This window comes from Gadus macrocephalus, chromosome 6, assembly GCF_031168955.1.
Source record: "Gadus macrocephalus chromosome 6, ASM3116895v1".
Classification (NCBI taxonomy): Eukaryota; Metazoa; Chordata; class Actinopteri; order Gadiformes; family Gadidae; genus Gadus; species Gadus macrocephalus.
Window position 1 is genome coordinate 27,239,224 of NC_082387.1, and position 27,565 is coordinate 27,266,788.

General features: G+C 55.4%; 1 protein-coding gene across 1 annotated transcript in view; it reads left to right on the plus strand.

Annotated features, from left to right (window-relative positions):
- fhl3a (four and a half LIM domains 3a) overlaps positions 1 to 26,728 on the plus strand; it is a 59,417-nt gene extending 32,689 nt beyond the window's left edge. The window contains exons 2-5 of the mRNA XM_060053406.1: positions 5,212 to 5,360; positions 23,173 to 23,345; positions 26,068 to 26,242; positions 26,517 to 26,728. Coding sequence (XP_059909389.1) covers positions 23,190 to 23,345; positions 26,068 to 26,242; positions 26,517 to 26,713 — 528 coding nt within the window. The 5' untranslated portion in view covers positions 5,212 to 5,360; positions 23,173 to 23,189 and the 3' untranslated portion in view covers positions 26,714 to 26,728. The remainder of the gene's footprint in view (positions 1 to 5,211; positions 5,361 to 23,172; positions 23,346 to 26,067; positions 26,243 to 26,516) is intronic.
- The last annotated feature ends 837 nt before the right edge of the window (positions 26,729 to 27,565 follow it).

Consider the following 27,565-nt stretch of genomic DNA (forward strand, 5'->3'; position numbering starts at 1 on the left):
AACATGTATGTGTCTCAAAGCAATCGGTTTGACCATTAGATACTTTGGATCGATCTCCGATCAGTAATCAGGACTGTGTCAGTGCCGATCCATAATGAGCTGGCACCTTGTCTTCCGAGCCCAGCTCCTGGAGGTTCTTGCAGTGAGCTACTGGAGGTTTGGCTGCTGGGGTGAGTGTGGAGTCACTCTGAGTCAGGCTCCAGTCAGCTCTACTGCTCTGAGAGGGTGACACACTGGCTTCCTCTTTATGCCCATATTTGGTCCTCACTGCGTTGCTAGGCACTGGGCCCTAATTTGACAATTCCTGGAGGCTAGGGGTGAGAGGCTGGGGTGAGAGGCTAGGGGTGAGAGGCTGGGGTGAGATGCTAGGGTTGAGAGGCTAGGGGTGAGAGGCTGGGTTGAGAGGCTGGGGTGAGAGGCTAGGGTGAGAGGCTGAGGGTGACAGGCTGAGGGTGAGAGGCTGAGGGTGAGAGGCTGAGGGTGAGAGGCTGAGGGTGAAAGGCTGAGGGTGAGAGGCTGAGGGTGAGAGGCTGAGGGTGAGAGCTGGGTGAGAGGTGAGTGGGGTGAGAGGCTAGGGGTGAGAGGCTAGGGGTGAGAGGCTGGGGGTGAGAGGCTGAGGGTGAGAGGGGGGAGAGGCTGGGGTGAGAGCTGGGTGAGAGGCTGAGGGTGAGAGGCTGGGGGTGAGAGGCTGGGGTGAGAGGGGTGAGAGGCTGGGGTGAGAGGCTGGGGGTGAGAGGCTGGGGTGAGAGGCTAGGGGTGAGAGGCTGGGGTGAGAGGCTGGGTGAGAGGCTGGGGTGAGAGCAGGGTGAGAGCTGGGTGAGAGATGGGTGAGAGCAGGGTGAGAGGCTGGGGTGAGAGGCTGGGTGAGAGGCTGAGGGTGAGAGGCTGGGGTGAGAGCAGGGTGAGAGCTGGGTGAGAGATGGGTGAGAGCAGGGTGAGAGGCTGGGGTGAGAGGCTGGGGTGAGAGGCTGGGTGAGAGGCTGAGGGTGAGAGATGGGTGAGAGCAGGGTGAGAGGCTGGGGTGAGAGGCTGGGTGAGAGGCTGAGGGTGAGAGGCTGGGGTGAGAGCAGGGTGAGAGGCTGAGGGTGAGAGATGGGGTGAGAGCAGGGTGAGAGGCTGGGGTGAGAGGCTGGGTGAGAGCAGGGTGAGAGGCTGGGGTGAGGGCAGGGTGAGAGCAGGGTGAGAGGTTTATTGGAGCGCCGCTGGGAGAGAGAGCTCTCCGCTCGCTGGGTAAACAGAGCAAATCTCGGCTCTGCACGACGGGAGAGTGTTACTCTCACCGGGACTATCTACAGGAATCTTTCTCTCTCCTCCTTTCTCTCTCGCTCCCTTTCTTTGATTGACTCCATGCCTCCCTCTCCCTCTCTTTGCTTGTCTCTCTTTCTCCCGCTCCTGGTTTCATTGGCGGTCTGTGTCAGTGTGTCTCTCCCCTCTCTCCTCTCTCTGGATGTAACAGATGCACATCACCCTCTCTCTGCCATCTGCTGAGGGAACAATGGGGTGTTGGTGGAGGCAGGCCGGGGCAGGCCGGGGCAGGCCGGGGCAGGCCGGGGCAGGCCCGCAGCCCGCCGTCAGACATGACTCAGGGACCCAAAGCCCAGATCCACACAGCAGAGATCCTCCAGCGATGCCTCGCTCCGCTCAGCCCTCACAGGCTCCGACACGCCGCGTCTCCACCTCAGCCGCACTCTGCCGTGGAGCGGGGAGGAGTGGAGGTGGTCGGAGAGGGGGGTGGAGGTGGAGGAGGTGGTGGAGGTGATGGAGGTGGAGGAGGTGGTGGAGGTGATGGAGGTGGTGGGAGAGGGGGGTGGAGGTGATGGAGGTGGAGGAGGTGGTGGAGGTGATGGAGGTGGTGGGAGAGGGGGGTGGAGGTGATGGAGGTGGTGGAGGTGATGGAGGTGGAGGAGGTGGTGGAGGTGATGGAGGTGGTGGGAGAGGGGGTTGGAGGTGATGGAGGTGGAGGAGGTGATGGAGGTGGAGGAGGTGGTGGTGGTGGAGGTGATGGAGGTGGTGGGAGAGGGGGTTGGAGGTGGAGGAGGTGGTGGTGTTGGAGGTGATGGTTGTGCAGTTGTAACACTTGTAATGGGGGTGGGGCTGGGTTGGATGGAGGTGACGGAGGTGCCCCACAGCCTCACACCTCCAGCCGGCGGGTGGTGTTGCCCCGGTGGGGCAGCAGCCTTACATGGGGATGTGTCCCTGGAGGGGCTATAAAAGGAGGCTGCTGGGACCGAGCGGCAGAAGGCTGATTTACGAGGAGTTAGGGACGGCTTCTTGGCTCCTTCCTCAGGAGGAGGAGGAGGAGGGGAGGAGGGGGAGGAGGTGGAGGGGAGGAGGAGGAGGAGGGGAGGAGGGGGAGGAGGGGGAGGAGGTGGAGGGGAGGAGGAGGAGGGGAGGAGGAGGTGGAGGGGAGGAGGAGGAGGAGGGGAGGAGGGGGAGGAGGGGGAGGAGGTGGAGGGGAGGAGGGGGAGGAGGTGGAGGGGGAGGAGGGGGAGGATGAGGAGGAGGAGGAGGGGAGGAGGGGGAGGAGGAGGAGGGGAGGAGGTGGAGGGGAGGAGGAGGAGGAGGGGGATGAGGAGGAGGAGGAGGGGAGGAGGGGGAGGAGGTGGAGGAGGTGGAGGGGAGGAGGAGGAGGAGGGGAGGAGGGGGAGATGAGGAGGAGGAGGAGGGAGAGGGGAGGAGGAGGAGAGGAGGAGGAGGAGGGAGAGGGAGGAGGAGGAGGAGGAGGAGGAGGAGGAGGGGAGGAGGAGGAGGAGGGGAGGAGGGGAGGAGGGGGAGGAGGTGGAGGGGAGGAGGAGGAGGAGGGAGGAGGGGAGGAGGGGAGGAGGGGAGGAGGTGGAGGGGAGGAGGAGGAGGAGGAGGAGGGGAGGAGGAGGGGGAGGAGGAGGGAGGAGGAGGAGGAGGAGGAGGAGGAGGGGAGGAGGAGGAGGAGGGGAGGAGGAGGAGGAGGAGGAGGAGGAGGAGGAGGAGGGAGGAGGAGGAGGAGGAGGGAGGAGGGGAGGAGGAGGAGGAGGAGGGGAGGAGGAGGAGGGAGGAGGAGGTGGGAGGGGAGGAGGGGAGGGAGGAGGAGGGAGGATGAGGAGGAGGAGGAGGGGAGGAGGGGGGGAGGTGGAGGGGAGGAGGAGGGAGGAGGAGGGGGGAGGAGGGGAGGGGAGGAGGAGGGAGGAGGAGGAGGAGGGAGGAGGAGGGGAGGAGGGGAGGAGGAGGAGGAGGAGGAGGAGGAGGGAGGAGGGGAGGAGGGGGAGGAGGTGGGAGGAGGGGAGGAGGTGGAGGAGGAGGAGGAGGAGGAGGAGGAGGAGGGGGAGAGGAGGAGGAGGGGGAGGAGGGGAGGGGAGGAGGAGGAGGAGGAGGAGGAGGAGGGGGAGGAGGGAGGAGGAGGAGGAGGAGGAGGAGGGGGGAGGGAGGAGGAGAGGAGGAGGAGGGGGAGGAGGAGAGGAGGAGGAGGAGGAGGAGGGAGGAGGAGGGGGAGGAGGAGGGAGGAGGAGGGAGAGGAGGTGAGGAGTGGGAGAGGAGGAGGGAGGAGGAGGGAGGAGGAGGGGAGGAGGAGGAGGAGGAGGAGGAGGAGGAGAGGAGGAGGAGGAGGAGGGGGAGGAGGAGGGGAGGAGGAGGCGGAGGAGGAGGCGGAGGAGGAGGAGAGGAGAGAGGAGAGGAGGAGAGGAGGAGGAGGGGGAGGAGGAGGAGGGGGAGGAGGAGGGGGAGGAGGAGGAGGCGTGTCGGAGCTCGAGAGGTGGTTGTGTAGAGGGTGTTGGATGGGAGTCCTGATGAGGCCGAGGTCCTGATGAGGATGGCTCTGCTGAGGGCTCCCGTTCGGTGCTCTCAGCCCTCACTACACAGAGAGAGGAGGAGCTCTCCATCCCAGAGGTGGACCCTCTGGGATGGAGAGCTCAGGAGACCTCAGGAGAGCTCAGGACCCCGGGGACGATGCCAACTTGGACCTGATACCCGGTCAATGAGAGACTAAATGGTCTGATTCACTGTGGCTCCAACAGGAGGTTCTGCCTGATGAGCAGAGGCGGAGCTTGGGCAGGGCGTCTCAGGGGTGCAGGTTGAGCTCTGTGTGTCTCGGAGCAGGGCGTCTCAGGGGTGCAGGTCGAGCTCTGTGTGTCTTGGAGCAGGGCGTCTCAGGGGTGCAGGTCGAGCTCTGTGTGTCTCGGAGCAGGGCGTCTTAGGGGTGCAGGTCGAGCTCTGTGTGTCTCGGAGCAGGGCGTCTCAGGGGTGCAGATTGAGCTCTGTGTGTCTCGGAGCAGGGCGTCTCAGGGGTGCAGATTGAGCTCTGTGTGTCTCGGAGCAGGGCGTCTCAGGGGTGCAGATTGAGCTCTGTGTGTCTCGGAGCAGGGCGTCTCAGGGGTGCAGGTTGAGCTCTGTTTGTCTCGGAGCAGGGCGTCTTAGGGGTGCAGGTTGAGCTCTGTGTGTCTCGGAGCAGGGCGTCTTAGGGGTGCAGGTCGAGCTCTGTGTGTCTCGGAGCAGGGCGTCTTAGGGGTGCAGGTTGAGCTCTGTGTGTCTCGGAGCAGGGCGTCTCAGGGGTGCAGGTCGAGCTCTGTGTGTTCTTGGAGCAGGGCGTCTCAGGGGTGCAGATTGAGCTCTGTGTGTTCTTGGAGCAGGGCGTCTTAGGGGTGCAGGTTGAGCTCTGTGTGTCTTGGAGCAGGGCGTCTCAGGGGTGCAGATTGAGCTCTGTGTGACCTTTGAGCAGGGCGTCTTTCAACTGCGTGTTGATTGGAGGTACGTCGCTCCAGAGTGACGGAGCCCGTCCCTTTGACTGGTTTCCAGTTGGTCCTCAGGATGCTGTTAGGGCCGAGAGTCAGAACGGAGGTTGTTTGGTTCGTCAGTCCCTGATGGCCTCCCCATGTAAACAGAGTGTATCTGGGGTGTCTGTGGACCGCGATCAATCCCTCATCTGTCATCTCTCCCGGTCTGTTTACCTGGGACTTCATTAAAGGAGAGCGAGTGGACACGTTGGACCAGTTGGCTCTCAATCACGCAGATGCTGACGCCATTGGCCTGACATCTATTGATTAGGCTGACTGAGTCACATCCTGTCATGCTGTCACGGGATTGTGTTGCTTATCAGTAAACCCTTGCACTAGCATGGTATCACCAGTATATGGTTCTGGGTAACTAATAGCTTTGAGCTCTAGAGCTCTGCTCTTGTAGAAACGGGTTTCAGAATCCCGAGTCTTTCTGTGGATTGAGCCAAACTCCTTTTATCCGTTCCAGGAGGATCTGGCTAGCATCAGGAAGCGGTTCTCTGCGTCGTCCTCGGAGCTCGGCCACCCGCTAGCGATCAGCGCGGCGCTGGAGGACCGAGGCAGCGAGCTTCAAACACGACCGCACTGAGATCAGATCCTCCAGCAGAGCGACACACGGTAAGCAGAGTACCGGCCCGGCCAATGGGGAGCCAGAGGGATGACCTCACTTTGGAAACATTCGCCTCCCACCACCGTCACCTCCTCCTCCTCCTGCTCCTCCTCCTCCTCCTCCTCCCCGTCCCTCGTTGGGCTGTTGAATGGAAATCTGTCAGGGTTGAAGGTTTGGAGGTCGAGGCTCGGCTGCCAGGCGCCCCGGGGAGGACTCTGTCGGCGCTGTGGTCTGATAGCATGTAGCATGGAGCGCTATGTCTGATAGCATGTAGCATGGAGCACTAGGTCTGAGAGCTTTAGCCTGGAGCACTTGGTCTGAGAGCTTTAGCATGTATCGCTGGTCTGCAGAGTTTCAGACCGTGAGCCTGTAGCGTTGTAGGTCTACGCTGTGGTCCACAGCGTTTGAAGTGTGGAAATCGGGTCTGCTGTTGAAAAGCTGTTTGAGTTTCAAGTGTATATCGATGTTATGATGAGTTTACAGCCACATCTATGGAGGCGGTATGAAGTTTACAGCCACATCTATGGAGGCGGCATGAAGGGTAGAGCAAAGCTGCACTGGCCGTCTTCAACCAGGCAGCCCAATGTAGTGTAAACCCACCAACCCCTCCACCTCTCCAACCAGCTCCTCCACCTCTCCAACCAGCTCCTCCACCTCTCCAACCAGCTCCTCCACCTCTCCAGCCCCTCCACCTCTCCAACCAGCTCCTCCACCTCTCCAGCTCCTCCACCTCTCCAACCAGCTCCTCCACCTCTCCAGCCCCTCCACCTCTCCAACCAGCTCCTCCACCTCTCCAGCCCCTCCACCTCTCCAACCTGCTCCTCCACCTCTCCAACCAGCTCCTCCACCTCTCCAGCCCCTCCACCTCTCCAACCAGCTCCTTCACCTCTCCAGCCCCTCCACCTCTCCAACCAGCTCCTCCACCTCTCCAACCAGCTCAACCACCTCTCCAACCAGCTCTTCCACCTCTCCAAGCATCTCCTCCACTTCTCCAACCAAACCCTCCACCTCTCCAACCAGCTCCTCAGGGGCTGGGAGAGAGGTGTGTAGTGTGTTGAGGAGGTGGAGGAGAGAGAGATGTGTGAGGGTGAGGAGGTGGAGGACAGAGAGAGAGGTGTGTAGGGTGGTGAGGAGGTGGAGGAGAGAGAGGGTGGAGGAGAGAGAGGGTGTGTTGTGTGGGTAGGAGATGGAGTAGCGATAGCCAGGCTGGGTGGAAGGCGACATCATTCAGCCGTGCTATCAGTGTTTCCCCGGGCCTAACAAGGGGCTCTGTGGTACCGAGAGGCAGAGACGGATGGTGTTTTGCATGTGTGATAAAGGCCAGTGTCCGCTGACAGCGGAGATAAGGCTGACAGAGGGCCGCGCACCAACGACAAAGTCAAGGAAACTACGGCGCAAACTTAGCATCTGCTGAAGTCCGTTTCCACGACGACGTCTGTTACATGTTTTCAGAGGGGTGTGTGCGTTTACGTGTGTGTGTGTGTGTGTGTGTGTGTGTGTGTGTGTGTGTGTGTGTGTGTGTGTGTGTGTGTGTGTGTGTGTGTGTGTGTGTGTGTGTGTGTGTGTGTGTGTGTGTGTGTGTGTGTGTGTGTGTGTGTGTGCGTGCATGCTCTAGCCAGTACGCTATAGGGTGAAACCCGTTGACCCAGCATGGCCGCCCACAATGTGCTGACAGAATGTGTTTCACCTCTGAGACCAGAGCTTCAGAACCCTCACCAGAGGCCTGAAAGACCGGCCGTCTGGGGTGGTGGTTCTACCAGAGGGGTGGTGGTTCAGAGGGGTGGTGGTTCTACCAGAGGGGTGGTGGTTCAGAGGGGTGGTGGTTCAGAGGGGTGGTGGTTCTATCAGAGGGGTGGTGGTTCAGAGGGGTGGTGGTTCAGAGGGGTGGTGGTTCTATCAGAGGGGTGGTGGTTCTACCAGAGGGGTGGTGGTTCTACCAGAGGGGTGGTGGTTCTACCAGAGGGGTGGTGGTTCAGAGGGGTGGTGGTTCTAACAGAGGGGTGGTGGTTCAGAGGGGTGGTGGTTCAGAGGGGTGGTGGTTCTACCAGAGGGGTGGTGGTTCTAACAGAGGGGTGGTGGTTCTACCAGAGGGGTGGTGGTTCTACCAGAGGGGTGGTGGTTCTAACAGAGGGGTGGTGGTTCTATCAGAGGGGTGGTGGTTCAGAGGGGTGGTGGTTCAGAGGGGTGGTTGTTCTAACAGAGGGGTGGTGGTTCTACCAGAGGGGTGGTGGTTCTAACAGAGGGGTGGTGGTTCTATCAGAGGGGTGGTGGTTCAGAGGGGTGGTGGTTCAGAGGGGTGGTGGTTCAGAGGGGTGGTGGTTCTAACAGAGGGGTGGTGGTTCAGAGGGGTGGTGGTTCTAACAGAGGGGTGGTGGTTCTATCAGAGGGGTGGTGGTTCTAACAGAGGGGTGGTGGTTCTATCAGAGGGTTGGTGGTTCAGAGGGGTGGTGGTTCTATCAGAGGGTTGGTGGTTCAGAGGGGTGGTGGTTCTATCAGAGGGTTGGTGGTTCAGAGGGGTGGTGGTTCTATCAGAGGGGTGGTGGTTCTCTCGCTCTCCCCTCAGCTCTGATCTCATCTCATCCTCAGCTGAGGTTCCGCGGCGGCGCTGAGCTCATGTTCGCGTCATGCTGGGTCAGAGGAAGGAGGCTTGCAGCTCGTACTCCAGGCTTCACCGCGGGCCCGGGTTAGGGGGACTGGCAGCCTGAAGGCTGGGGGTTCAAACCCCAAAGTCTGCCCCTGAAGGCATCCTGACCTCCATGACCTCTGAACCCTACACACCCCCTACAGACATGTGTTTGTGATTCCCTCTTGGTCACCTTGGTTAGAAGCCTCTGCACAATAGTCAAATAGATTTAAATGAAGATTGAGGTTCCTTCCCTCGACATGTGAACTGTGTCGTCACATGTACTGATGACATGTTTGGTGAAGCAAGGGCTGCTGATGACTAATTACACACAAGGACTAATTACACGCTGGTCCCCACAGAGTGATTAAAGCGTTCTGCTGCTGAGGGATGTGTGTTCATGCATGTGGCTGCGTCTGCGAGGGTGCATGCCTGTGTTCGCCTGTGTTTCTACTTGCCTTTGTTAGTGTGTGTGTGTGTGTGTGTGTGTGTGTGTGTGTGTGTGTGTGTGTGTGTGCGGGGGCTACTTGTCTGTACAGATTCTCCATTGTCCCGGACGCTTGCCGTCGCTCGTCTGTTTGTTGACATGGCGTCGAGGCCTCTGTCTTCTGTATCTCTGGGTGTCTGTGTGTGTGCGTGTGTATTTACATGTGTTTGTGTGTGTTTGAGTGTGCGAATGTGTGTCAGGGTTCTTTATACTCACACAGACGAGCAGGGATGAACTCAGAGTGACATCAGCCAAAATCAACTAATTTGTCGGCCAGAGTTGGCAGCCAGCCGGTTCCTGGTTCATCGCTGCATCAACGAATATGAGCTGGAAACGGGCTGGAGATGGAAACACCGACCCACAGAGCTCCACGAGAACCAGACCCAATAAAGCTTCATCCTATAATTAAGTCCCTCAATAGATATTCATGCAGAAAGCTGTGCTTCAGAATTCAAGTTTCAAAACACTATGAATGTTGGGTTTCCAAAACGCCTGGATCTTCCTGCTCCCAAACTACCGGTCGGCTGGAGACCCCAGTCAGTAGAGCCCCTCCCCCCCAGGGAGAGACCCCACCCCCCCCGGGGGAGAGACCCCAGTCGGTCGAGCCCCCCCCCCCCTTCATGGTGTAGGAAAGCAGTCCTGTTACTGCTGACATGGCTCTGGTGAGGACTATCCTCTGAACCCTCTGACATAGCCCTGCTGAGGTCTCTCTCAGCCTCTAATGTTCCTGCTGAGGTCTCTCTCAGCCTCTAATGTTCCTGCTGAGGTCTCTCTCAGCCTCTAATGGTCTGGTGAGGTCTCTCTCAGCCTCTAATGTTCCTGCTGAGGTCTCTCTCAGCCTCCAATGTTCCTGCTGAGGTCTCTCTCAGCCTCTAATGTTCCTGCTGAGGTCTCTCTCAGCCTCTAATGGTCTGGTGAGGTCTCTCTCAGCCTCTAATGTTCCTGCTGAGGTCTCTCTCAGCCTCCAATGTTCCTGCTGAGGTCTCTCTCAGCCTCTAATGTTCCTGCTGAGGTCTCTCTCAGCCTCTAATGTTCCTGCTGAGGTCTCTCAGCCTCTAATGTTCCTGGTGAGGTCTCTCTCAGCCTCTAATGTTCCTGCTGAGGTCTCTCTCAGCCTCTAATGTTCCTGCTGAGGTCTCTCTCAGCCTCTAATGTTCCTGGTGAGGTCTCTCTCAGCCTCTAATGTTCCTGCTGAGGTCTCTCTCAGCATCTAGTGTTCCTGGTAAGGTCTCTCTCAGCCTCTAATGTTCCTGCTGAGGTCTCTCTCAGCCTCTAATGTTCCTGGTGAGGTCTCTCTCAGCCTCTAATGTTCCTGGTGAGGTCTCTGTTGGCCTCAGGGAGCCTCTGATCTCCAGCCAGCACCTGATGTCACCGCCAACGCTTCATGGTGCGAAGGGGATGAGGGCATTGTTTACACGTTGTCATGGAGATGTGTCGGACTGGGAGAAGGAAAAATATTGGAATATCCTGGAAATGAGTTGACTTTCCTCACCCCGGCCGTTTGTCACGCTAGCAGGTCGCTCTGCTGCGTTCCTCCTCCTCCCCTCACATTGGAGACAGACCCGTTGGTCCAGGGGAAATAATCCCTGAAGGTGTTTTGAAGAAAACCTCTCTAAAGGCTAAAGGGTTAGACTCCCAACCCAAAAGGACTGGGTTTGATTCCCAATGTCCAGAACCCAAGGATGTGTCTAAATGTGCATTAAGTCGCTTTGATAAACACCTCTTTGGAATTCAGTGATGGTAGAAGTGAACTGATGTTTACCATCTCAGCAACCAGAGGGATGTGATCCATAGGTAACAAAGGAGACTGTTCACCATATCAGTAACCAGAGGGATGTGATCCATAGGTAACAGAGGAGACTGTTCACCCTCAGTAACCAGAGGGATGTGATCCATAGGTAACAGGAGACTGTTCACCCTCTCAGTGACCAGAGGGATGTGATCCATAGGTAACAGGAGACTGTTCACCCTCTCAGTAACCAGAGGGATGTGATCCATAGGTAACAGAGGAGACTGTTCACCCTCTCAGCAACCAGAGGGATGTGATCCATAGGTAACAGAGGAGACTGTTCACCCTCTCAGTAACCAGAGGGATGTGATCCATAGGTAACAGAGGAGACTGTTCACCCTCTCAGTAACCAGAGGGATGTGATCCATAGGTAAGAGAGGACACTGTTCACCCTCTCAGTGGCCAGAGGGATGTGATCCATAGGTAACAGAGGAGACTGTTCACCCTCTCAGTAACCAGAGGGATGTGATCCATAGGTAACAGGAGACTGTTCACCCTCTCAGTGACCAGAGGGATGTGATACATAGGTAACAGGAGACTGTTCACCCTCTCAGTAACCAGAGGGATGTGATCCATAGGTAACAGAGGAGACTGTTCACCCTCTCAGTAACCAGAGGGATGTGATCCATAGGTAACAGAGGAGACTGTTCACCCTCTCAGTAACCAGAGGGATGTGATCCATAGGTAACAGGAGACTGTTCACCCTCTCAGTAACCAGAGGGATGTGATCCATAGGTAACAGGAGACTGTTCACCCTCTCAGTGACCAGAGGGATGTGATCCATAGGTAACAGAGGAGACTGTTCACCCTCTCAGTAACCAGAGGGATGTGATCCATAGGTAACAGAGGAGACTGTTCACCCTCTCAGTAACCAGAGGGATGTGATCCATAGGTAACAGAGGAGACTGTTCACCCTCTCAGTAACCAGAGGGATGTGATCCATAGGTAACAGGAGACTGTTCACCCTCTCAGTGACCAGAGGGATGTGATCCATAGGTAACAGAGGAGACTGTTCACCCTCTCAGTAACCAGAGGGATGTGATCCATAGGTAACAGGAGACTGTTCACCCTCTCAGTGACCAGAGGGATGTGATCCATAGGTAACAGGAGACTGTTCACCCTCTCAGTAACCAGAGGGATGTGATCCATAGGTAACAGAGGAGACTGTTCACCCTCTCAGTGACCAGAGGGATGTGATCCATAGGTAACAGGAGACTGTTCACCCTCTCAGTAACCAGAGGGATGTGATCCATAGGTAACAGAGGAGACTGTTCACCCTCTCAGTAATGCATGGCATTTGATCCATACCACAACATTTTCTTTTATTATTATATTTGCCTATTATCAAATTCTTCACAAATTCTGGACACGTTTCCAAACACGTCCTTCCTGTCTGCTGACCTCCAGGCTAGCCAGCGCCAGAGAGCCACACACACACACGCCCACCTGGGTGTGTGTGTGCTGGGTAATGAGGGCTTGTGTTGTGGCCGGGGTAGTGGTGTGTGTGGCCGTGAGGGCCGTGTGGACATCAGTGAGCTGTGCTGAGGCAGCGGAGCCCACCTGGAGGACGTGTGAGCGGGTTCTCCTGGTGGCGGTGGTGAGGCAGCGGGAGCCCACCTGGAGGACGTGTGAGCGGGTTCTCCTGGTGGCGGTGGTCTGCGGCTCCGGGCCGTGCTCTGACGCTGAGCGGTCGTTGGTCGGTGTGCTGAGTGTGCAGCGAGGGCGTCATGGGCTCCACCCCCCTGCTCAGAGCACAGGACCTCTTCTGGAGAGACAACATGGTGCCTACTGACCCACGGAACGCAGAGACCACGCCTCCGCTCCAGGTCCTTGAGGAGGTCGGAGGTCAGACGTACCCTCCGCTCCAGGTCCTTGAGGAGGTTGGAGGTCAGACCTACCCTCCGCTCCAGGTATTTGAGGAGGTTGGAGGTCAGACCTACCCTCCGCCCCTGGTCCTTGAGGAGGTCGGAGGTCAGACCTACCCTCCGCTCCAGGTCTTTGAGGTCGGAGGTCAGACCTACCCTCCGCTCCAGGTCTTTGAGGAGGTCGGAGGTCAGACCTACCCTCCGCTCCAGGTCCTTGAGGTCAGAGGTCAGACCTGCCCTCCGCTCCGAGTTCTGTTTCCTGTGAGCCGACGTGAGTCGTTTCCCGATCTCGTTCGTCGTGGATAAGATAAGATAAGATTAGATAACATAAGATAAATTCGACTTTATTGTCTGTTACATAAGGGTTACAGAATTCACACAGACATAAAAGAAAAGACAAGACATGGGTGTTGAGAGTTTACGATGATGTGCATTGTTTAAGCTGCTTTGGAGAACCGTATGCAAGCACGACTGATCCACAGCGGATCTCAGATATTTTACTAAGGGAGAGTTTCCAGAGATTGTTAGGATGTGTGCCTGGCTCATAACAGATCTAAGAGGCGATAGCCTCACTTTGTATCCGGGGGGAAATTGTGCTGGAGCACGTCTCTGTGAGACTCTCGTAAAAACCAAACTCCCACGGGAGCTGAAACCCTGGCCAGCATAAGACTTTCTAGGCATGCTGCTCAGACAGAATCATCCCTGAGTGGAGTGATATTATATCTACTTGGTCGACTCTGTATTGTACGTTATGATATATACAGACTGTGAAGGCTTGTGAATCCTTCACCATGATTCTAAATACAGAATAAAGTGTACATTGTACACATTTCAAATCGACATGGGTGTTCTTCAGGTCAGTTTGGAACAGGATGGATGAGCCTCCACTGATGGTATCACTGGTTTAAAGGTCCCCCAGCGAGGGTCCCAGCCACAGGTTAGGTTCCAGAGGAAGACGGACAGGAGCGAGAATGCCCATGTTTGGTCATTGCTCTTCCTTTGGAAAGAAGGGAAGAGGGACTGTCCCGGGAAGAGAGGCCATGTTTTAGTTCACATATAAAGTGTGACCTCTGCCAGCGTTACAGCTCCAGAGAGATACCGTGGAGACACCAGAACCAGCCCTCTGGTACCCTGAGCTCTGAGAGACCGTGGAGACACCAGAACCAGCCCTCTGGTACCCTGAGGTTCTCCGCCTCCCGGGCCCTGGTCCCAGGAGGGTCCCACCTGGACAGTGTACCCCCACGGCGTCAGCCAGCCTCCATGTTGTCCCATTACACTTCATACCAGCTATCAACTCATGGAAATGAATTAAATCAAAGCTTAGTTTTGTGAAGCAGAGACGGCATATCTCCTGGAAGCCCGAAAACCGCCCCCGCGATGCATCCTCTGAGACTGGGACTGACAACACTCTGCCAGAGACTGGGGTCTCTGGCAGAGTGTTGCTACCGTCGGTTCTTCTACTGGTAGATCTGTTCAGGTGTAACAGGTGTGGTTGTTATGGTTTATATCTCTGGTTCAGTTCTTCAGCAGGTGAATCTGTGCAGGAACATCAAAGCTGATATTCAGCCGTCTGTCCGCTCCCTCCACTCCACCACCGCTAAACGCCGGCTGGGGTTGGGGGGGGGTGATTACATCGGGTGGCCGCTGCCCTGCAGGTACTCATTAATCCTTTCATTTGGGGCTGTCTCCCCGCCCACTCCTCCCCAGGCGGTGTTTAAGTGCTCAGGGACAATGACGGGTTAGCTCCTCTGACTCAGGAGCTGCAGTCTGTGGTCTGGGGCTCCTGGTTGTTGCTCCCTGCTCCTGGGATGCCTCTCACAGAACGGAACTGACCGGGTGATCCGGGGCCGCAGCACCCTGGAGACCCTGGAGACCCTGGAGACCACCTGCTGAACACCTTCTACTGGAGACTAGAGACTGGAGTCCTTCTACTGGAGACTAGAGACTGGAGACCTTCTACTGGAGACTAGAGACCTTCTACTGGAGACTGGAGACCTTCTGGTGGAGACTAGAGACCTTCTACTGGAGACTAGAGACCTTCTGGTGGAGACTAGAGACCTTCTGGTGGAGACTAGAGACCTTCTGGTGGAGACTGGAGACCTTCTGGTGGAGACTAGAGACCTTCTACTGGAGACTGAACACCTTCTACTGGAGACTGAACACCTTCTACTGGAGACTGGAGACCTTCTGGTGGAGACTGGAGACCTTCTGGTGTAGACTGGAGACCTTCTGGTGGAGACTGCACACCTTCTACTGGAGACTGGAGACCTTCTGGTGGAGACTGGAGACCTTCTACTGGAGACTAGAGACCTTCTACTGGAGACTGGAGACCTTCTGGTGGAGACTGGAGACCTTCTGGTGGAGACTGCACACCTTCTACTGGAGACTGGAGACCTTCTGGTGGAGACTAGAGACCTTCTACTGGAGACTAGAGACCTTCTACTGGAGACTGAACACCTTCTACTGGAGACTGGAGACCTTCTGGTGGAGACTGGAGACCTTCTGGTGGAGACTGGAGACCTTCTGGTGGAGACTGCACACCTTCTACTGGAGACTGGAGACTTTCTGGTGGAGACTAGAGACCTTCTACTGGAGACTGGAGACCTTCTACTGGAGACTGGAGACCTTTTACTGGAGACTAGAGACCTTCTACTGGAGACCTTCTGGTGGAGACTGGAGACCTTCTACTGGAGACTAGAGACCTTCTACTGGAGACTGGAGACCTTCTGGTGGAGACTAGAGACCTTCTACTGGAGACTGGAGACCTTCTGGTGGAGACTATCCCAAACCAAAAGATATCTTCACAGGCGCCCGGTGGATCACCGGTCAGAGCGCGTCCTACTAAGGCCCAGTCCACAGCACGGCGACCGTGGACCCTCACTACAGCGACCGGGGACCCGGTTGCCGTGGTCCGGGCGTCTCTCTCCCTGACCTTCCTGTCTGACTCCACAATAAACAGGATGAAACCTCACGAGCCCGGTACGAGATAGACCGAGCAATCACTGATGAATAGAGGACGTGCAGAGGAGTGACGTAGATGCGTTTTCAACAACAACAAAGTTGGCTGCCGTTGTTGCAGAACGGTCTGTTGGTTCTGATATCGAGAGAGTATTAAATAAACTGGACGGTATATTTTCACTAAGAGTCCGGGTCCGGTACGGGCCGGTTCCCCCGGCCGCGGCGGCTAATCCCCAAGCTAAACGTAGCTTACGCTGCGCTTAGCGTCGAGCCCGTCTCTGGACTGAGGACATAGAGGAGACCTTCTGACTGAGGACATAGAGGAGACCTTCTGGACTGAGGACATAGAGGAGACCTTCTGGACTGAGGACATAGAGGAGACCTTCTGGACTGAGGACATAGAGGTGACCTTCTGGACTGAGGAAATAGAGGAGACCTTCTGACTGAGGACATAGAGGAGACCTTCTGGACTGAGGACAGAGGAGACCTTCTGACTGAGGACATAGCGGAGACCTTCTGACTGAGGACATAGAGGAGACCTTCTGGACTGAGGACAGAAGGTCTCCTCTAGGAGGGGAGGAGGAGGTGGAGAGGAGGGGAGGAGGAGGAGGAAGAGGAGGAGGAGGAGGAAGAGGAGGAGGGGATGATGAAGAGGAGAGGATAAGGAGACGAGGAGTAGGGGATTAGAAGGTGAGGGGAGAGGAGGGTAAGGGGAGGTGATGGCCACTTGAGTATATCATCAGAGATGAGTAGTGGCTGGCAGAGCGGAGTGAAACCAAAGTGTCTCAAACACACTCGACCGCTGCTAGAGGACCGCTGTCGACTGAAGAGCGTTGAGTCGTCTGGGGCTGAGCCAGTACAGGAGCGTGTCAGGGCAGGGGAGGCCCAGTACAGGAGCGCCTCAGGGCAGGGGAGGCCCAGTACAGGAGCGCCTCAGGGCAGGAGAGGCCCAGTACAGGAGCGCCTCAGGGCAGGAGAGGCCCAGTACAGGAGCGCCTCAGGGCAGGAGAGGCCCAGTACAGGAGCGCCTCAGGGCAGGAGAGGCCTAGTACAGGAGAGCCTCAGGGCAGGAGAGGCCCAGTACAAGAGCACCTCAGGGCAGGAGAGGCCCAGGACAGGTGAGCTCATCTCCTCCCAGTACAGGTGAGCTGGTCTCCTCCCAGTACAGGTGAGCTCATCTCCTCCCAGTACAGGTGAGCTGGTCTCCTCCCAGTACAGGTGAGCTCATATCCTCCCAGTACAGGTGAGCTCATCTCCTCAGGGCAGGAGAGGCCCAGTACAGGTGAGCTCATCTCCTCCCAGTTCAGGTGAGCTGGTCTCCTCCCAGGACAGGTGAGCTCATCTCCTCCCAGTACAGGTGAGCTAATCTCCTCAGGGCTGGAGAGGCCCAGTACAGGTGAGCTGATCTCCTCCCAGTACAGGTGAGCTGGTCTCCTCCCAGTACAGGTGAGCTGGTCTCCTCCCAGTACAGGTGAGCTCATCTCCTCCCAGTACAGGTGAGCTGAGCTCCTCCCAGAACAGATGAGCTGGTCTCCTCCCAGTACAGGTGAGCTGAGCTCCTCCCAGTACAGGTGAGCTGAGCTCCTCCCAGTACAGGTGAGCTGGTCCCCTCCCAGTACATGTCCCCCTCCAGGGCCGAAGGTCCGTCCCACCTGTGACCAGCTGGCGGTCCGATGTGTTCAGCGGGATAGGGACACGGTAGCCAGAGGCTGATAGGGTCAATGGGGTGTGTGAGGAAGATGCAAGCTAAATTAAGTTACGGCTCACAAGGACTGGCTCATGGGACCTTACTGCCACATCGAAAACGGAAGTCGATAAAATAGAAACACACACACACACACACACACACACACACACACACACACACACACACACACACACACACACACACACACACACACACACACACACACACGATTCCATTTTAAACGGTGGTTGATGACAACCACATAGAAAAACTGTAATCAGGCCATTAATAAAACCTAAAGCTAGAAATAGAATTCCATTCAACTCAAGCCCCTCTGCCTGGGAGATGGTACGCTCCGTTCTGACAGACAGCATGCTGGCAGTTAAGAAGAGCTGTGATTGGGCAAAGACATCTTTCTTCTCAACAAAAGCTTAAGTGCAGCTTAAGGTCTCCTCTATGTCCTCAGTCCAGAAGGTCTCCTCTATGTCCTCAGTCAGAAGGTCTCCTCTATGTCCTCAGTCCAGAAGGTCTCCTCTATGTCCTCCTTCCAGAAGGTCTCCTCTATGTCCTCAGTCCAGAAGGTCTCCTCTATGTCCTCAGTCAGAAGGTCTCCTCTATGTCCTCAGTCAGAAGGTCTCCTCTATGTCCTCAGTCCAGAAGGTCTCCTCTATGTCCTCCTTCCAGAAGGTCTCCTCTATGTCCTCAGTCAGAAGGTCTCCTCTATGTCCTCCTTCCAGAAGGTCTCCTCTATATCCTCAGTCAGAAGGTCTCCTCTATGTCCTCAGTCCAGAAGGTCCCCTCTATGTCCTCAGTCCAGAAGGTCTCCTCTATGTCCTCAGTCAGAAGGTCTCCTCTATGTCCTCAGTCCAGAAGGTCTCCTCTATGTCCTCAGTCAGAAGGTCTCCTCTATGTCCTCAGTCAGAAGGTCTCCTCTATGTCCTCAGTCAGAAGGTCTCCTCTATGTCCTCAGTCAGAAGGTCTCCTCTATGTCCTCAGTCAGAAGGTCTCCTCTATGTCCTCAGTCCAGAAGGTCTCCTCTATGTCCTCCTTCCAGAAGGTCTCCTCTATGTCCTCAGTCCAGAAGGTCTCCTCTATGTCCTCAGTCAGAAGGTCTCCTCTATGTCCTCAGTCAGAAGGTCTCCTCTATGTCCTCAGTCCAGAAGGTCTCCTCTATGTCCTCCTTCCAGAAGGTCTCCTCTATGTCCTCAGTCAGAAGGTCTCCTCTATGTCCTCCTTCCAGAAGGTCTCCTCTATATCCTCAGTCAGAAGGTCTCCTCTATGTCCTCAGTCCAGAAGGTCCCCTCTATGTCCTCAGTCCAGAAGGTCTCCTCTATGTCCTCAGTCAGAAGGTCTCCTCTATGTCCTCAGTCCAGAAGGTCTCCTCTATGTCCTCAGTCAGAAGGTCTCCTCTATGTCCTCAGTCAGAAGGTCTCCTCTATGTCCTCAGTCAGAAGGTCTCCTCTATGTCCTCAGTCAGAAGGTCTCCTCTATGTCCTCATTCAGAAGGTCTCCTCTATGTCCTCAGTCCAGAAGGTCTCCTCTATGTCCTCAGTCCAGAAGGTCTCCTCTATGTCCTCAGTCAGAAGGTCTCCTCTATGTCCTCAGTCCAGAAGGTCTCCTCTATGTCCTCAGTCAGAAGGTCTCCCCTATGTCCTCAGTCAGAAGGTCTCCTCTATGTCCTCAGTCCAGAAGGTCTCCTCTATGTCCTCAGTCAGAAGGTCTCCTCTATGTCCTCATTCAGAAGGTCTCCTCTATGTCCTCAGTCCAGAAGGTCTCCTCTATGTCCTCAGTCCAGAAGGTCTCCTCTATGTCCTCAGTCCAGAAGGTCTCCTCTATGTCCTCAGTCCAGAAGGTCCCCTCTATGTCCTCAGTCAGAAGGTCTCCGCTATGTCCTCAGTCCAGAAGGTCTCCTCTGTCCTCAGTCAGAAGGTCTCCTCTATGTCCTCAGTCCAGAAGGTCTCCTCTGTCCTCAGTCCAGAAGGTCTCCTCTATGTCCTCAGTCCAGAAGGTCTCCTCTGTCCTCAGTCAGAAGGTCTCCTCAGGCCGGAAGGTCTCCTCTGTCCTCATTCAGAAGGTCTCCTCTATGTCCTCAGTCAGAAGGTCTCCTCTATGTCCTCAGTCAGAAGGTCTCCTCTATGTCCTCAGTCAGAAGGTCTCCTCTATGTCCTCAGTCAGAAGGTCTCCTCTGTCCTCAGTCCAGAAGGTCTCCTCTACGTCCTCAGTCAGAAGGTCTCCTCTATGTCCTCAGTCAGAAGGTCTCCTCTGTCCTCAGTCAGAAGGTCTCCTCTATGTCCTCAGTCAGAAGGTCTCCTCTGTCCTCAGTCCAGAAGGTCTCCTCTATGTCCTCAGTCAGAAGGTCTCCTCTATGTCCTCAGTCAGAAGGTCTCCTCTATGTCCTCAGTCCAGAGACGGGCTCGACGCTAAGCGCAGCGTAAGCTACGTTTAGCTTGGGGATTAGCCGCGGCGGCCGGGGGAACCGGCCCGTACCGGACCCCGGCGGCTGGGAGAACCTCCGACCCAGAGACAGCGGGCGGAGTGTCAGAACACGGCTGGTTGTGACTGCCCGATTTGAGGCCTGTCTTGATTGGCCGCCTGACTGTTGACCCAGCATGCCGAGCGGTGATGCTGGCGGCCGTAGCCTTGGTGTTCCTCGGCTATCTCACAGTAAACACACGCTGTTTGGGAACGCCTCCCTCCGTACCCGAGCACAGGCCTGAAGAGTTGAACTCAGGACATTATACACACACTCACACACACACGTACACACGCACACACACTCACACCCACCCACAGACACACACACAGACACACACACCTCCCTCTAGCCTCTCTTTCTTGTCACTATTTTGAAGTTTGTGTCTCCTCTCTCTCTCTCTCTCTCTGTCTCTTCTCTCTGTCTCTGTCTCTGTCTCTGTCTCTCTCTCTCTCTCTCTCTCTCTCTCTCTCTCTCTCTCTCTCTCTCTCTCTCTCTCTCTCTCTCCTCTCTCTCTCTCTCTCTCTCTCTCTCTCTCTCTCTCTCTCTCTCTCTCTCTCTCTCTCTCTCTCTCTCTCTCTCTCTCTCTCTCTCTCTCTCTCTCTCTCTCTCTCTCATGTTGACTGTTGCAGTTCCTCCAGGAGTGTCGGTAGTTTGATAAAGGTGCGGTCTGGCCACCTCTCCTTGATAACGACCTTGATAACAACTCTGTCCCGCCCCCAACTGGGAGGGGCTCAGATTCCATGAAGTGGGAATAGAGTGGCGAAGTCCCGCCCCTTCCGGTAGAGCCATTGGGACCTCTGAGATAGTAAAATATGAATGGGTTTCAATGGAGAGAAAGTAATTATTTTCTGGTCCCAGTCTTTATATGCCCTGGATTACACATATGTCGTTTGTGGATTTAAATGATAAGTTTTCATGCAAAGGAAACTAAAAAATTTCGCGAAGAAGTTTGATAGTGTTAGGTTTTGTGTGAGGCCGCTTTGTGAACTACAGCTCGTCGCAGCTCTCAACGAGAATGATATACGTCACCACCACTCTGGTACAGGCATGGTGATCTCTCTGCTCCACTTTTTTCCAAGGGGATGATAAAAGCATCAAAATAGGTGAAAAACCTCATAAGTCGGGGCATGTTGAGAGTTTCCGTTATGCCGATGGGGAGATTGTCGGTCTTGTCCACGCCAGTCGCAGGGAGCGTGACGTCACATACGTGACGTGTAGTCTTTCTCATTGTGTTTTCTCTACAGCCTTTAACTGAACAATTGCACAATAAACGGTCAAACTCTTGCCGTGAAAAATGTAAAGTGCTTTACAGGAACAAACATGATTCAAATGACTCAACGTTGTTACACAACTGAGGAGCACAGCTCTTCTGACCTCTCACTGATGTCAGTCCTGAGTCAGACGGCCCCGCCCGCCTTCTCTGATACCGCAAGGTGACCACCCTGCTGGCTACGCCCCTCCCACTCACCTGTCACCTTCTGGCAGTGGGCCGGCCACACCCTCGTCCAGACGCTAGATAAGAGCTGGGCGTGAGTCACATTGCTCAGACTTATGACGTGTGCCATCTTACAGAGGGGAGAACGGTTCCATCATCTAGAGTCTCTAAAACAACCATCAACAGCCATCAGGCGGTAATCAGAGATAATGGATTCAAATACCACAAAGGATAAGTAGAAAATAATACAAAGATCAAGACGGTTCCAGGATAACATCATAAATAAAATAGAAGACAAAATAAACACGATGAAATGAACCATAGAGAGCCTGGAGCCTGAAGCCTGAAGCCGGCCTGACGGGGTTTTAGACGGTGGAATCCATTCCGTCCTTAGATGGAGAGATATGAGACCCACCAACAGGGAGTGTAAACAGAACCACGGGCTTGTGGGGTTACCAGGACTGCAGGACGAGTCCTCTCTCTGTTCAGAGAGAGAGAGTACTCCTCTCTCTCTCTGAACATCGAGAGAGAGGACTCCTCTCTCTCTGAACATCGAGAGAGAGGAGTCCTCTCTCTAAACAGAGGACAGAGAGAGGAGTCCTCTCTCTCGATGTTCAGAGAGAGAGAGGAGTCCTCTCTCTGTTAAGAGGAGAGCAGGATGAGTCCTCTCTCTGTCCTCTCTCTGTTCAGAGGAGAGCTGGACGAGTCCTCTCTCTGTTCAGATAGAGTACTCCTCTCTCTCTCTGAACATCGAGAGAGAGGACTCATCCTGCTCTCCTTTGAACAGAGAGAGAGAGGAGTACTCTCTCTGTCCTCTGTTCAGAGAGAGGACTCCTCTCTGTTCAGAGAGAGGACTCCTCTCTCTCTGAACATAGAGAGAGAGGAGTCCTCTCTCTGTTCAGAGGAGAGCTGGATGAGTCCTCTCTCTCTATGGGCAGTGTAGCTCTGCCTGCTCCTGGTGGTTCATCCTGTAGTAGAAACACAAAGGTGTTCCTCCCTCTGTCCATGTCCAACGCATGAAGAGAGACTCATGGAACAGTGTGTGTGTGTGTGTGTGTGTGTGTGTGTGTGTGTGTGTGTGTATTAGCGTCAGTGGCCTGGTGCACTCATGAGTTGTCTGCTAAATTGTGTCTTCATACCATCATTTATATATATATACGTGTGTGTGCGTGTGTGTTTGCATGTGTGAACATGCTAGTACACGTCAGCCATGCACTGAACACATACACTGAAAAGAAATGCCTTGCTCAAGACAGAAGATGATTCAAACCAGAGACTCCTGGCTCCTCTTAAACACTGAACCGTGCACGCTCACTCCTGACATTTACATGTGTACAGTATTGTGTACATGTGTACAGTATGTGTACATGTGTATAGTCTTGTGTACAGTATGTGTACTTGTGTACTGCAGGTGTCTCTCAGCAGCACACATCTCCTCTCAAACAGAGAGTACCTTTCTGTCTGCTGACACACGTGTACACGCACTAGCAAACACACACTCACACATCCATTTTCATGGGCGCAAAGGCGCTCTAACACAAACACACATCACTTTCACTGCCCTGCAATAAAAAGTTTATACACTTTTTATTACAACCCATGAATTGTTCTTGTTCTCTTCCTGTCAGTGTCTGTGTATCTCTGATGCTCCCTTTGTCTCTCTCTCCCTTCCCTCTCTCCCCTCTCTATCCCTCCCTCTCTCTCTCTCCCCCCCTCTCTCTCTCTCTCTCTCTCTCTCTCTCTCTCTCTCTCTCTCTGTCTCTGTCTCTGTCTCTGTCTCTGTCTCTGTCTCTGTCTCTCTCTCTCTCTCTCTCTCTCTGTTTTTTGGAGTTGAACTCTGTCAGCACTTCTCTCGTTTCTCCCATCTTCCAACTACTGAGTCGGAGAGGTGGGTTATCCGCCTGTTCTCTGGTTCTCGCTGGGAGCCCTTGTTTGAGATCTTCCTGTTGTGTCTGACGAGCTGACAGGACGTTCTGCTGACCTAATAGGGAGCGCAGGAGCCCAGCGGAGAACACAGAACCCAGCAGAGAACACAGAACCCAGCAGAGAACACAGAACCCAGCAGAGAACACAGAACCCAGCTGAGAACACAGAACCCAGCTGAGAACACAGAACCCAGCTGAGAACAGGGAACCCAGCAGAGAACACAGAACCCAGCTGAGAACACAGAACCCAGCAGAGAACACAGAACCCAGCTGAGAACACAGAACCCAGCTGAGAACACAGAACCCAGCTGAGAACAGGGAACCCAGCAGAGAACACAGAACCCAGCTGAGAACAGGGAACCCAGCAGAGAACACAGAACCCAGCTGAGAACACAGAACCCAGCTGAGAACACAGAACCCAGCTGAGAACACAGAACCCAGCAGAGAACACAGAACCCAGCTGAGAACAGGGAACCCAGCTGAGAACACAGAACCCAGCTGAGAACACAGAACCCACCCCCCCTCCCATCCCGCTGCACCGCGGCCTCACGGTTTCCCTGCTTCCTCCCTTTCAGACGCAGCTTGATCCAAGATGGCGGACCGCTTCGACTGCGCCCACTGCAAGGAGTCCCTCTACGGGCGCAAGTACATCCAGTCGGAGGAGCGGCCTCACTGCATCCCCTGCTACGACAGCCTCTTCTCCAACACCTGCGACGAGTGCAAGGAGCTCATCGCCCACGACGCCCGGGTGAGGGGGTCACTGATGAGTCTGGTTCGGTTCAGTCCTTTAACGCGTTGTTCTCTCTGGGTTCAGTCACATGTCCTTCAGGAGAGGTTGACGTACGGGATGTTAAAGGGGGGATATCATGCTGTTTTGACTTTTCCATTTGCTTTAGACTGTTATATGACGTGTATGTGTACATACACGGTGGGACGTCAGTGTGCGGTGGTTGGTGCTGAAGGGGGTTGAATTTGCCGACACACATACAAAGCGTTCGACCAATCACAGCAGACCTGGCTACTCGGGAGGCGGTCCTTAAAGCGCCATGATACAGAACTGATCGCTTTTGAAAGACGCTGAAATTGATTTCGCAGAAATTAAGTGTGTGCGATTAATAAGCGGTGTGTTTTTAATATACAGGCATGTCATCCTATTCTGGTAGTACCCCCAAATGTAATCATAAACCCTAAAGAATGATCTGGCTGAGGGCATTCCGCTCAGACTGGCTGCTGTTATTGACTGGTCCTCATTACTGGATGCTGGGTTTCTATAGGTCGACTGCGGTGGATGCTGGGTTTCTATTGGTCGACTGCGGTGGATGCTGGGTTTCTATTGGTCGACTGCGGTGGATGCTGGGTTTCTATAGGTCGACTGCGGTGGATGCTGGGTTTCTATAGGTCGACTGCGGTGGATGCTGGGTTTCTATTGGTCGACTGCGGTGGATGCTGGGTTTCTATAGGTCGACTGCGGTGGATGCTGGGTTTCTATAGGTCGACTGCGGTGGATGCTGGGTTTCTATAGGTCGACTGCGGTGGATGCTGGGTTTCTATTGGTCGACTGCGGTGGATGCTGGGTTTCTATAGGTCGACTGTGGTGGATGCTGGGTTTCTATAGGTCGACTGCGGTGCAACGCGTTAAAGGCGGCTTCCACACGCAGTCATACCCTCAACCTGCACTGACTGTAAACCCGTTGAGTCGCAGGTCGTAAAGCGGACCCTGTGAAGGGAGGTCTGCTGTGCCCTGTAATCAAGGCAACGGGATCCTGCTTTAATAGGAGAACTCCTGAGGAAATGTTAAAGTGTTGTAGACAATCAGCATAGCTCATTTAAGCTAGCATGCATGGCTAACTGGGCCATACGCTCGTCTTATTGAAGCTAACAGGCTAACTTGGCCACACGCTTGTCTTATTTAAGCTAGCAAGCTAACAGGGCCACACGCTTGTATCATTGAAGCTAGCAGGCTAACCGGGCCACACGCATGCCTTATTGAAGCTAGCAGGCTAACCGGGCCACGCGCTCGTCTGATTGAAGCTAGCGTGCTAACTGGGCAGTGGTCGCTATTAATTGTGTGGGGGAAACAACCAGATCGAAGCTGGCTCCAACATTTCAAACACACAAACATTACACTGCCACCTCATTGGTTAAGAATCCTCTCTAACCCCGCCCTACAGGAGCTGTTCTACGAGGACCGCCACCTCATTGGTTAAGACTCCTCTCTAACCCCGCCCTACAGGAGCTGTTCTACGAGGACCGCCACCTCATTGGTTAAGACTCCTCTCTAACCCCGCCCTACAGGAGCTGTTCTACGAGGACCGCCACCTCATTGGTTAAGACTCCTCTCTAACCCCGCCCTACAGGAGCTGTTCTACGAGGACCGCCACCTCATTGGTTAAGACTCCTCTCTAACCCCGCCCTACAGGAGCTGTTCTACGAGGACCGCCACCTCATTGGTTAAGACTCCTCTCTAACCCCGCCCTACAGGAGCTGTTCTACGAGGACCGCCACCTCATTGGTTAAGACTCCTCTCTAACCCCGCCCTACAGGAGCTGTTCTACGAGGACCGCCACCTCATTGGTTAAGACTCCTCTCTAACCCCGCCCTACAGGAGCTGTTCTACGAGGACCGCCACCTCATTGGTTAAGACTCCTCTCTAACCCCGCCCTATAGGAGCTGTTCTACGAGGACCGCCACCTCATTGGTTAAGACTCCTCTCTAACCCCGCCCTATAGGAGCTGTTCTACGAGGACCGCCACCTCATTGGTTAAGACTCCTCTCTAACCCCGCCCTACAGGAGCTGTTCTACGAGGACCGCCACCTCATTGGTTAAGACTCCTCTCTAACCCCGCCCTATAGGAGCTGTTCTACGAGGACCGCCACCTCATTGGTTAAGACTCCTCTCTAACCCCGCCCTACAGGAGCTGTTCTACGAGGACCGCCACCTCATTGGTTAAGACTCCTCTCTAACCCCGCCCTACAGGAGCTGTTCTACGAGGACCGCCACCTCATTGGTTAAGACTCCTCTCTAACCCCGCCCTATAGGAGCTGTTCTACGAGGACCGCCACCTCATTGGTTAAGACTCCTCTCTAACCCCGCCTACAGGAGCTGTTCTACGAGGACCGCCCCTCATGGTTAAGACTCCTCTCTAACCCCGCCCTACAGGAGCTGTTCTACGAGGACCGCCACCTCATTGGTTAAGACTCCTCTCTAACCCCGCCCTATAGGAGCTGTTCTACGAGGACCGCCACCTCATTGGTTAAGACTCCTCTCTAACCCCGCCCTACAGGAGCTGTTCTACGAGGACCGCCACCTCATTGGTTAAGACTCCTCTCTAACCCCGCCCTACAGGAGCTGTTCTACGAGGACCGCCACCTCATTGGTTAAGACTCCTCTCTAACCCCGCCCTATAGGAGCTGTTCTACGAGGACCGCCACCTCATTGGTTAAGACTCCTCTCTAACCCCGCCCTATAGGAGCTGTTCTACGAGGACCGCCACTACCACGAGCACTGCTTCCGCTGCTTCCGCTGCGAGCGCTCCCTGGCCGACGAGCCCTTCACCAGCCAGGAGGAGGCGCTGCTCTGCAACGACTGCTACTGCAGCGAGTTCTCCTCCAAATGCGTGGCCTGCGACCAGACTGTGATGCCCGGTGAGGAGGGGGTGGGGTCTAACTCTAGCCGGGGAGGGGGGGGGGGGGGGGGGTTGGGGTCTAACTCGAGCCCGGGAAGGGTGGCGGGGGGCGGAGTCTAACTCGAGCCCGGGGAGGGGGGCGGGGTCTGACCGGGAGCAGGTTGGTATATTCCAGTGTTGGGAGAACCTGGGTGGCCCTTGGAGTATGGTGGTTATGGTGGTGTTGAATTGCTGTTCAATGTCATGTAACGCCTCCCATAGAACCCTGCCCTGCTAAACCCGCCCCTCTGCAGGAAGCAGGAAGCTGGAGTACGGCGGCTCCACCTGGCACGAGAGCTGCTTCACCTGCAGCAGCTGTGAGCAGCCAATCGGCTCCAAGTCCTTCATCCCCGACAAGGACGAGCACTACTGCGTGCCCTGCTACGAGGACAAGTTCGCCCCGCGCTGCACCCGCTGTAAAAAGGTACCTCCACCCTTCACCCCCCGGTAGAACCTCCACCCCTTCACCCTCCGGTAGAACCTCCACCCCTTCACCCTCCGGTAGAACCTCCACCCCTTCACCCTCCTGTAAACCTCCACCCCTTCACCCTCCTGTAAACCTCCACCCATTCACCCTCCTGTAAACCCTCCACCCATTCACCTCCGGTAGAACCTCCACCCCTTCACCCTCTTGTAGAACCTCCACCCCTTCACCCTCCGGTAGAACCTCCACCCCTTCACCCCCGGTAGAACCTCCACCCCTTCACCCCCGTAGAACCTCCACCCCTTCACCCCCCCGGTAGAACCTCCACCCCTTCACCCTCCGGTAGAAACCTCACCCCTTCACCCTCCGGTAGAACCTCCACCCCTTCACTCTCCTGTAAACCTCCACCCCTTCACCCTCCGGTAGAACCTCCACCCCTTCACTCTCCGGTAGAACCTCCACCCCTTCACCCTCCGGTAGAACCTCCACCCCTTCACCCTCCTGTAAACCTCCACCCCTTCACCCTCCTGTAAACCTCCACCCATTCACTCTCCGGTAGAACCTCCACCCCTTCACCCTCCTGTAAACCTCCACCCCTTCACCCTCCTGTAAACCTCCACCCATTCACCCTCCTGTAAACCTCCACCCATTCACCCTCCGGTAGAACCTCCACCCCTTCACCCTCTTGTAGAACCTCCACCCCTTCACCCTCCTGTAGAACCTCCACCCCTTCACCCTCCTGTAGAACCTCCACCCATTCACTCTCCGGTAGAACCTCCACCCCATTCACTCTCCGGTAGAACCTCCACCCCTTCACCCTCCGGTAGAACCTCACCCTCCTGTAGAACCTCCACCCCTTCACCCTCCTGTAGAACCTCC